General features: G+C 51.2%; 1 protein-coding gene across 2 annotated transcripts in view; it reads right to left on the bottom strand.

The window, feature by feature from the left end:
- MVB12B (multivesicular body subunit 12B) overlaps positions 1-10109 on the bottom strand; it is a 180485-nt gene extending 170376 nt beyond the window's left edge. Inside the window, exon 1 of one of the 2 annotated variants that reach the window (XM_025360209.1) lies at positions 9943-10109. In XM_025360209.1, the coding sequence (XP_025215994.1) occupies positions 9943-10023 (81 nt within the window). In that variant the 5' untranslated portion in view covers positions 10024-10109. Of the gene's footprint in view, positions 1-1240; positions 1444-9942 lie in introns of those variants that run through there. The other variant, XM_025360210.1, reaches the window with a different exon arrangement.
- Positions 10110-10448: the final 339 nt, after the last annotated feature.

The raw sequence follows: 10448 nt of genomic DNA on the forward strand, positions 1-10448 counted from the left end.
GCCATACTCAAAGAGCACCATACAAACCACACAACAAAGCCAGGAGCAAGCTTGCTTCCAGCTTCTGCCCGCAGTGCTGCAGATAGCGCTTGGGGAGGCCCCAGCTCCCGGCACTGCAGCACCTAGCACAAGACTGTCATCCCGGGTTCATGGAGAAATGAACTTTAACTATAAAGACCCTTCATACAGACGGCACACTGCTCCCTTGTAGCTGATCAAAGAATTACTACAACAGTGTGCTTAATCCCTGAAAGTCAGCAGTGCTGGGCTTAACTGATGCTGAACATTGTTTCGGAATCAAAGGCGTGCCTCCCGGCCCCAGTCTGGGAGAAAACTGAGCTACTGTATCACAGTTGAAAACTCAGGGGAACTTTGATATCATCTCTGTTTAATTTCCACGGCCCTCCTGAGCCTGGGGTTTATCTCGTTTTATCAACTCCTGTACTGAAATCAAAACGCAACTAACAAAGCTCAGACCTCTCTCCACCGAGACCCTTCCAGCGGCGGGGTGTGGGCCGAGGAGTTTAAAGTGCTTTCAGGGAGCAACAACTGCAGGGGGCAGGGGGCGCTGCCTTCAAAGGAGGTGCTGTGGGCAGTGGGCCCACGTTCCAGCCTCCCGCCATCTCGGCCTCCTGCCGTGGTGACGCCGGCTCAGAAGCGGCGCCAGCGAGCACTGCTGGTCAAGGCTGAAAGCATGACTGGCATACAACTTTTGAGGAGAGTAATTTCAAAGTATTAAAGGGGGGCAGGCTAAATTGGGCTACTGTAATTGAAATGACAAAAACCGTGGCTTAATTACATCCCTACAGAAGGGCAAACTTGCGATCAGCTTGCTTGAAATCCAAAGTCAAGGGCACCAAAGACAAAAACTGCCTGCTCACATCTACCAGCTTCCAGGGCTGAGGAAGGGAAAAGAATAAACATTTCATTCGCCGTGGGAAACGCCACAAGAGCAGGTGGCTGCTGGAAATGGGTTGTCCCCCAGTAAAAGCTGCTGCTCTGGCCTTCATAGAGAGGGTCTTTGCCTGTTTCCCTGCGGCAGCAATGGTCTGTAAGAATCCATGCCCACCTCTGGTGCCCCAGGATTACTGACACCTTTCTGCTGGCAAATTGCAAGCAAGGGTCAGAAGGACAGGCAAGGGACTGCCTATCCCCAAGGAGGGAACCTGTGGCCAGGCCTCACCAATGCACACCACACACAAACCCAACCACCTCCTTACAGAAAGGTGCAGAGACCTACCTCCTCAGAAGGCTGAGAGCTGGGGCCAGTGTCCATGCCGTGCCCAGTTAAATGGGCAGCTGGCTTTGAGGTCACCTGTGGGGGACAGTGCACAGACTTGAGAGGCTGTCACTGTGGAACTTCAGGGTGGCATCCTGACACCTTCTGAACTTTAGACAGATTACCTGGTGACCAGTCGGAGTCAAATCACTCTGACAAATGCTGGTGGACATAGTCAGGTGGCAACAAGTCACTGGCTGCTAGAAGGACTGCTAAGTTGTTGGGCAACTAAGGTAAATATTTTTCTAAGCTCTCCTAGATCGCAAATAATTTTCCAGCTAGGGAACTAACAATTGTGAGCACTTCCTCTTCCCTGCAACAGAAGAATCCAGTGTATGCACATGTCTATTCAATCTGCCCTATGCTTAGATTTCTATTAACCATTTGATTACCAAACATAGATTTTGCATAAACCACATGAGGCAGGACTAGGGTTCAGATTCCTGCAACCCTTAAGGTGCAATGGTAGGTTCCAGGATTCACTTTCCAAAAATAAATCCAGGATCAAGTTCTATAGCACTGTCCTGGCCAAAGCCCTGCCCCTTACAGGCCTGACTCTGTGCAAACCAGGGAACATTACTCGAGGGTAGGGCATTCTCTGGTACACTGTGGGTACCACCTGCTTGCCCATGATTACTGCAAATGAGGGTAGTCTGTGTCCACTCCCATCAGGTCTTGCTGGATAGTGTCATATTGTCCCCTGTAGAGAAGGAAAAAAAAGGACCCTAACAGAAGGCAGATGCCTACAAATGAAACCATCCCCAGGGTCCCAAAAGCAATGGTTCCTGAGTGTTTGGTGATAGGAGTCACAGCTTGCCCTGAGGGGCACAGTGCTCACAGAGTAAAAACACTAATATCATCTCAGTGCCAGGCAAATGGGGGCCCCGGCCAGAATCATCAGAATACCTGTCTTCAGGCCAGCCAGGCCACCACACCCCTCTCGGACTTTCACATGGGTCTTGAGAATTTTTTTTTCATACATTTAGTCATCTAGTCATTCTACCCATATGCTAATGACTTCCAAAATACCTCCAAGCCAGGCTTTTCTCCTTAGACTCAGAGGTGTCTGTCTGGTGTCTTTGCCCACATGGCTCAGGAATACTTCAAATTTGGCTGACCTTGCCATCTTCCCCCGAAGCATCCTCCCACATTCCCGGTCCCTACGGGGACCTGGCGTGTGAACAGTGAGTCCACAGATGAGTACGGAGCCACTTTGGCTAAGCACTGAGGCTACAATAATGAGATGGAAAGTCCACATTCTGGAGTGGGAGTTATCCAACTTTAGCATGTGCAAAAATCACCAGGAGAGGTTGCGAAAAGCAGACCTTCCTGAACCCCACCCCCTGAGATACTGATTCAGTAGGCCTGAGCTGGTCTAAGAACATGCATTTCTAACAAGCTCCCAGCTGACACTAAAACAGCTGGTCTACAGTCCAAAATTTAAGTACAAGAGAGCAGGTACTCATCGGGTATTTGATGAATGAATGAATGAATGAATGAATGGATGGATGAAATGAACCTAAAGGTAATCTTCCATGGAGAAAAGAATGAATGAATGGATGAAATGAATCTAAAGGTAATCTTCCATGGGGAAAAGCCTCAGAATCAGCCCTCCAGTCTCCCCCTCCTTCCTCTTGACAGTTCAGCCAAGAGCACCAGGTTCCTCCCCTGCAGACACCCACCCCACCATTTAAAACCAGGGTCATGCATGGGCATGGTGGCTCACGCCTGTAATCCCAGCACTTTGAGAGGCCAAGGTGGGCAGATCACGAGGTCAGGAGTTTGAGCCTGGCCAACATGGTGAAACCCTGTCTCTACTAAAAATACAAAAATTAGCTGGGTGTGGTTGTGAGTGCCTGTAATCCCAGCTACTAGAGAGGGTGAGGCACAAGCATCACTTGAACCCAGGAGGAGGAGGTTGCAGTGAGCTGAGATGGTGCCACTACACTCCAGCCTGGGTAACAGAGCCAGACCCCATCTCAAAAAAAAAAAAAAAAATAAGTAAATAAATAAAACCAGGGTCACGGCCAGATGCAGTGGCTCACGCCTGTATTCCCAGCACCTTGGGAGTCTGAGGTAGATGGATCACAAGGTCAGGAGTTCGAGACCAGCCTGGCCAGTATGGTGAAATCCTGTCTTTACTAAAAATACAAAACTTAGCCAGGCATGGTGGCACGTACCTGTAGTCCCAGCTACTTGGGAGGCTGAGGCAGAAAAATTGCTTGAACCTGGGAGGCAGAGGTTGCAGTGAGCCAAGATCAAGCCACTGCACTCCAGCCTGGGTGACAGAGTGAGAGTCTGTCTCAAAAAAAACCAAACAGGGTCGCACCTTCCATTCCCTTCAAACCTTCTCCAATTGCCCAGCCAGACAGGTGCCACCACTCAGAATCCTGACATCATCCAAGCACTTAGTCTTAGCACACATATGTACATACATGCACTCATGCACACGTACACATACACACAGCCTTGCCTCTCAGAAGGCTAGAACACGCTTTCTTTAGCAGACCATAAGTTACTCAAAGGTGTGTTATGTCCACCACAATGCCCGCCTCACAGCGGGTGCTCAATAAATGGATTATGAATGAATGGGGAAGGATAAACAAACAAAATTCCTATCCTCTCAAAATTGCTAGGTTTCACTGGATTAAGGAGGGTACATAAAGGGGCAGGGGCACATAAAGGGGCGGGGGAATAGCAGAACTGTCAGACCCCTTCCAATGAAAGCCCGGGGTCTGGGGTCACTGATACCTCCATGCAGGACACACACCATGACCCCAGAGGTTAGCCACTGGCAGAGGAGGGGGGAAGGGACTGCAGCACTTCCAGGGGATTCCAGATTTAGATCTAACTCAGTGCAGCCAGGCTGGATGTGGGCCTGTCAGGGGCCAATGGGCGTCTAGGCTGGCTGCAGGAAGAATGCCCTGGAGAGCTTGTAGAAGCCCAGCTTTCCCATTCCCTATCCTCGGGTTCTCATTTAATTGGTTCAGGCTGGGACTGAGACTGGAGAGCACACAGCCAAGGAGAAGCTCCACAGTGCTGGGTGATAGAGCAATGAATAAGACATGGAGCTCACGGGCTGTGGGAAATATCCCAAGAGAAAGGAACTGCAAAGGAGGGGACTCTTCCTTTTGCCTCGTCAGGCAGGGAGAGGTGAGCAAAGAACTGGCCTCCCTGAAAGATGGGGGTGTGTGGAGTGGTGAAAGTCTTGCAAGCAGAAGACACAGCCTCAACAAAGGCACCGTGGTGTGAACACCCAGGGACTGCTCGGGGAACTGCGAGGAGCAGATGGGCTCTGAAACAAGCTTATAAAATGCTTAAGAAAACAAATAAACAAAACACAATCAAACTGAACTAAAAAACCTGTCTGCACTTCTCTGCTGTTTCTAAGATCTAAGCAATGATGTTGAGCTACAGGAAGGGGCACCCCAGTGGTCTAACGGAAGAGATTTCCAGGCCTTCCGTTCATGCTTCCCTGCCTGCAACTGAACATTTCTCCAACCAATGCCCCTTCCTTCACACCTCCATGGGGCCTCCTTATGCTATTAGCTCCAAGCGGGGAATGGCAGGCAGAGCAGAGGAATGGAAGGGGTGCACCCCTTTGGAGTCCAAGGGACCCGAGCTTGAATCCCAGCTCTGAGACTTACTGCATAACCTTAAGCAAGTTAAACTAAACTGGGCCTGAGTTTCCATCCCTACAAAACCGGAATAGCAAATAATATTGTTTCTACAGGGTTATAATGTGTAGAAAGCATCAAGAATTTGCAGCAAAAGGCAATCAACAGAATGAAAAGGCAACCTATGGAATGGGAGGAAATATTTGCAAATCATATATCTGATGAGGGGTTAATATGTGAATCTATAAAGAACTCCTACAACTCAACAACAAAAACAAATTCCTTAATTTAAAAATGGGCAAAGGACTTGAATAACAAGTCTTTCCAAAGACAATATACGAATAGCCAACCACCACCCAGAAAGATGTTCAATATCACTTGCCACTAGGGAAATCAAATCCAAACCACATCTCACCTTATACTCATTACGATGGCTACAACCAAAAACAAACAAACATACCAACAAAATAACTGTTCACAAGCATGTGAAGACATTGGGAACTTTGGCACTCTGCTGGTGGGAATGTAAAATGGTACAGCCACTATTTTATGGAAAACAGTGTGGTGGTTCCTCAGAAAATTATAAATAGAATTACCATATGATTCAGCAATTCCACTTCTGGGTATCTACACAAAAGAATTTAAATCAGGTCTCAAAGAGAATTGTAGACCCATGTTCAGAGCAACATTATTCACAATGGCCCAAAGATAGAAGCAACTCAAGCATCCATCTACGGATGAATAAACAAAATATGGTACACATATTCAATGGAGTATTATTCAGCCTTGAAAAGGAAGGACATTCTGAAATGTGCTACAACATGATGAACCTTGAGGACAGTATGCTAAACTAAATAAGCCAGTCACAAAAAGACAAATACCGTATGATCCACTTCTATGAATACCTAGGGTAGTCAAACTCGCAGAAACACAAAGCAGAATGGTGGTTGCCAGGGGTGAGGAAAGGGGGAATGGAAAGGTGTTTTATGAGCATAGTGTTTCAGTTTTGCCAGATGAAAAGTTCTGCAGCTTAGCTGCACCACAGTGTGAATGTGCATAATGCCACCAATCTGTGCACTTAAAAATGAGCAGGATAGTCAATTTCATGTTATGTGTATTTAATACTTTTTAAGAAAGCATCAAGAACTGTAGGTCTCTAATTTTGGTAAGCAGAAGTATAACCCAAGGTGTCTGTTAAGCATGCAGATTCCAGGTCCCGTTCCCCAGAGATTCTGATTCAATGAAGTCTGAGTATGAGGTCCTAGAATCTGCATTTTCATCAACACCACAGGCATATTTAGCACATTATGAACTCATTTATTTCTCTCTTCTAAAAGATCAGGGGATATTCTTTTGAATATTCTGCTCTGCTGATTAGAATCTGTTGTGTGTGTGTGTGTGTGTGTAAAGAAAGAAACTCGTGTTGACTCCTGCCACAGGTCCAACAAGATGACCCTCCAGTCCTAAGGGAAGAAGGAGCTACAAAGTACTATGTGCAACCCCTGGGCTCCAGGCCCACAGGGCTCTCACATTTCTGCCTGGACAAGCTCCGCATCTCACCAGACGTGTGTCAAGTAAACCAAATGCATGCCCACAGGATGTCCCCAACAAGGGAGGTAATGTCAGGCACACTCTGCAGTGGCTTTGCCTTCCAGGCAGCTGGAGACAGACCTGACTCTGGCAAACCCACTGCAACTAGTGCAGACAGCACAGGGAAGCCATGATTCCCAAGGGCAGCCCAGGAAGTAGAAGGCCAAGGAGAACCGGGGTTGAGGGGTGGGTAGTTGGGGAAATGCTGGCCAGGGTGGGCCTCGGTGAGAGACAGAGCGGCCTGGGGAGAAGGAGCTCATTCAAGAAACCCAGGCCTCCCCTCCACAACCCAACCTGCAAAGGAGACTCTGCAACACAGTGTGCTTATCCTAACCACATCCAGCCATGTAGTCATTTGTTATCTTCATCATCATCATAGCACCTTCAACTTTTCCCAGGCTTGACTCCAGCACCATCGTTATTTTGCAGTGTGGAAAGGGTGTCTCCCTTTGAGTATGGAGCATTTCCAGCAAACTCAGACAGAGGGGCCTATGCCATTTGGATTCTGATCCCCCCAGGAGCAGATCCTCCATGAAATGGATAGAGACTACACTTCTCCCTTACCCCTTCCAAGGCCCTGAGAGGGCATCCAGCAGTGTGCTCACATGGTGGCATGGTTCTGTAACATGTACAAACACAGGATATTCTTGTGTTCTTTTTCTTAAAGCTCTCCCCTCAACAGACTGTATAAACATCAGACCTGAAAAAAACACCACGATCTGCTGCTGGATGCTGAATCGCACTTAAACTTCATGAGGAGCCCCACCTCGTACAGTACCCAGTGCAGTCACATACATTAGCTCCTTCAGCCTTCTTGACTGATTAGCTTTATGGGGTATGATTAGCTTTATGGGGTAGGCTTTATTCTTTTTTTTTTTTTTTTTTTTTTTTGAGACAGAGTCTCGCTCTGTCGCCCGGGCTGGAGTGCAGTGGCCGGATCTCAGCTCACTGCAAGCTCCGCCTCCCGGGTTCACGCCATTCTCCGGCCTCAGCCTCCCGAGTAGCTGGGACTACAGACGCCCGCCACCTCGCCCGGCTAGTTTTTTGTATTTCTTAATAGAGACGGGGTTTCACCATGTTAGCCAGGATGGTCTCGATCTCCTGACCTCGTGATCCGCCCGTCTCGGCCTCCCAAAGTGCTGGGATTACAGGCTTGATCCACCGCGCCCGGCCGGCTTTATTCTTAAGACACTTTTACATTATGGGAAATGGGGATTCAGAAAGTTTCTGTGACTCACTTAGGGTCACCTGGGGTCCAGGAGGTAGCCTGAGAGTCAAACTCGAGCTCCTAAATCCAAGCCCAGTGTTCTTTCTACTATACCATCACTTCCTGGTTGTCCTGTTAAAGACTAAATAATAGGCCAGGCGTGGTGGCTCACGCCTGTAATCCCAGGAATTTGGGAGGCCAAGGCGGGAGGATTACTTAAGCTCTGGTGTTCAAGACCAGCTTGGGGGACATAGCAAGACCCCATCTCTACTAAAAATAGTAACAATTTAAAAAATAGCCGAGCGTGGTGGCAGGTACCTATACTACTTGGGAGACTGAAGTGGGAGAATCTCTTGAGCCCAGGAGTTCAAGGCTGCAGTGAGCCATGATGGTGCCACTGCACTCCAGCTTGGGTGACAGTGAGACCCTGTCTCAAAAACAAACAAACAAACAAACAAAAGACAGAAACTCTAAAAATAAATAAGCTACTCCTCTCATTCATCCGTTAACAAACCTCTCGTAATAACCCCTACCGTTTACTGACTTCTTGCTATAGTAGCAGGCACTGAGCTAGACTTTTCTTGCAATATTTCATTTACATCACGCCATAATCCCATGAGATGAATACGATCATTAGTTTCACTATGCAGATGAGGAAACTGAAACTCAGAAAAGTTCAATAATTTGTCCAAGGGCACAAAGTAAGCAGGAAAGCCAAGACTTAAGCTGAGGTCTAATTCTAAACTCCCTTAAGCTGAGGTGTAATTCTAAACTCCCGGCACATAACCAGGGCACAATATTCCAGTTGGAAGTGGTAAAAGGCCCCTAGCAGGATGCAGACAGGGTAAGGAAAATGCCTTGAGCCTGAATTAGGAGTGTGACCTAAAGCCTAGAAGGAGGGAATGAAAAATGTGGATTACTGATGATAAGTTTAGGTTCAAATGAACCAGTAATCACCACATCAACTGCTTCCCATGGGGCTTGGAGCCCAGGTCCCAAGCAGAAGCAGCTCTCAGAGGCCCTATTTAAAGATTCTGAGCCTGGTACAGTATCTCCAAGTACCCCACATGATTTCCAACGAGCAAGAAAGGTGTCACCATCTACTGTAACTAAACATCCTGGCACACTGAGTTTTTCAGCTAGTCAAGGCTTCACAGAGCTTATCTTTTAACTTTCTAAGCTTTTCTGGTGCTGCTGCTAAGATTTCCTAGCCCTGTTAAAACGAGATGAGATCCAGCCAGCTGTCGAGAAATGTACAATGAGATTATACTGAGAAGGAACCACGAGAGACAAAGGCCCCTAAGAGGAGCTGGTCTGCTGTCTGCTTTTGTGGCAGCAATTGGAGTGGGCTCTGGTTCTTGGGTGGGGGCAGGGAGCAGGGAAGGGGTGACCGCCATTTGCCTTTTGCCCTGCTGTGGTCTTCCTCAGTGCCTTGCGCAAGAGGCTGTTGAGGGGCAGGGAACAGAAGAGTCTCATCTCTCCTGGTGAGAAGGGCTGCTGATTTAGAACAGTTGTGTGTTGGTAACAAAAGATGAGGACAAAAGATGCTCTAGGGTCTACCCCGTTCCCTGGTGCCTGCCTCTGAGGATGTGATGTCCCCTGGTGCCATGCCTCAGCTCTTGTCCCAGCCCCTGCTCCTCGCATCTCACTGGTGCTGGAGTCACTGTAGAGTGCTCGACGTGCCCACCATGTTCCTGGATGGGTGCTGTGGGTCTCGGGTACCCAGGCTGGGCATGCCACCTTGCAGACAGGTGCCAGAGGGTTTGGATATCCTCTCTGCTGTGCCCAGATCACAGAGGCAGTCATGCCCCAGGGGCAGGTGCACGTTGGTCTGCACCCACGTGACCACAGAGAGCAGGACCCCAGGCCAGGCCGGTCAAACGACAGACTGTCCCCAGTCTGTGCCCAGGTGGGCCGCCTCCCTCTCACGCGGGCAAGGGTGGCTCTCCGCACCCTTCACCTGCCCGGGCCTCGGGGGCGCTGCCGGCACTCGGGTCCCCCAGCTTCTCCCGCCTCTCGCCGCCGGGCCAAGCCCGGGCACCGGCAGCCGCGGCGCGCTCGGGGCTCGGCAAAGGCCGCCCGGGCCTGTCCCCGCCGCAGGTCGGGCACGGAGCCCGCAGGCCTCGGCGCGGCCCGGCTCCTCCCGTCCGCCCGCCCCTCGGCCCGGGTCCCGCGCCCAGCGCCCGCCCGCCCTCCCGGCTGCAGGGCCGGCTCGGCCGAGCCTCCGCGGCGCCCGGGCCTCACTTAACTGTTCCCCGCTGGGGCGGCGGCGGCGGCGGCTGCGGCGGCGGCGGGTCCCGGCTCCGTCTCACGCAGAAGCAGCTTCTCATCGCCCGGGCGGCGCGGGAGGGGCCGGGCCCGGGGCCCAGGCGGCAGGAGCCGGCGCCGCAGCTCGAGCGCGAGCCTCACCGGGAGCGGCGGCGGCGGCGGAGGGGCGGGGCGCGGCCTGGCGGCGGCGGCGACAACAGCAGTGGCGGCGGTGGCGGCTCCCTCCGCGGGCCGCGGCGGCTGGCCGGGCTCCGGGCCTCCCGGCGCTGGCGCTGGCTCCGGATCGAGGGAGGCGCCCGGCGCCCGAGGCTGGCTCGGGCAGGAGGAGGGAGAGGGAGCCCTGGCGTCCCGAGCCCGCGCCGCCGCCCCGGCCGGCACCCCGCCTCCCCAGCCTCCCCCTCGGCCCAGCCCGTCAGCTCCAGGCAGGGCCCCGGTGCGCCCACCCGGGCCTCCCCGAGCCCGCCGGCGACCCCAGTCCAGCCTCAGG

This window comes from Theropithecus gelada, chromosome 15, assembly GCF_003255815.1.
Source record: "Theropithecus gelada isolate Dixy chromosome 15, Tgel_1.0, whole genome shotgun sequence".
In the NCBI taxonomy this organism is placed as follows: domain Eukaryota; kingdom Metazoa; phylum Chordata; class Mammalia; order Primates; family Cercopithecidae; genus Theropithecus; species Theropithecus gelada.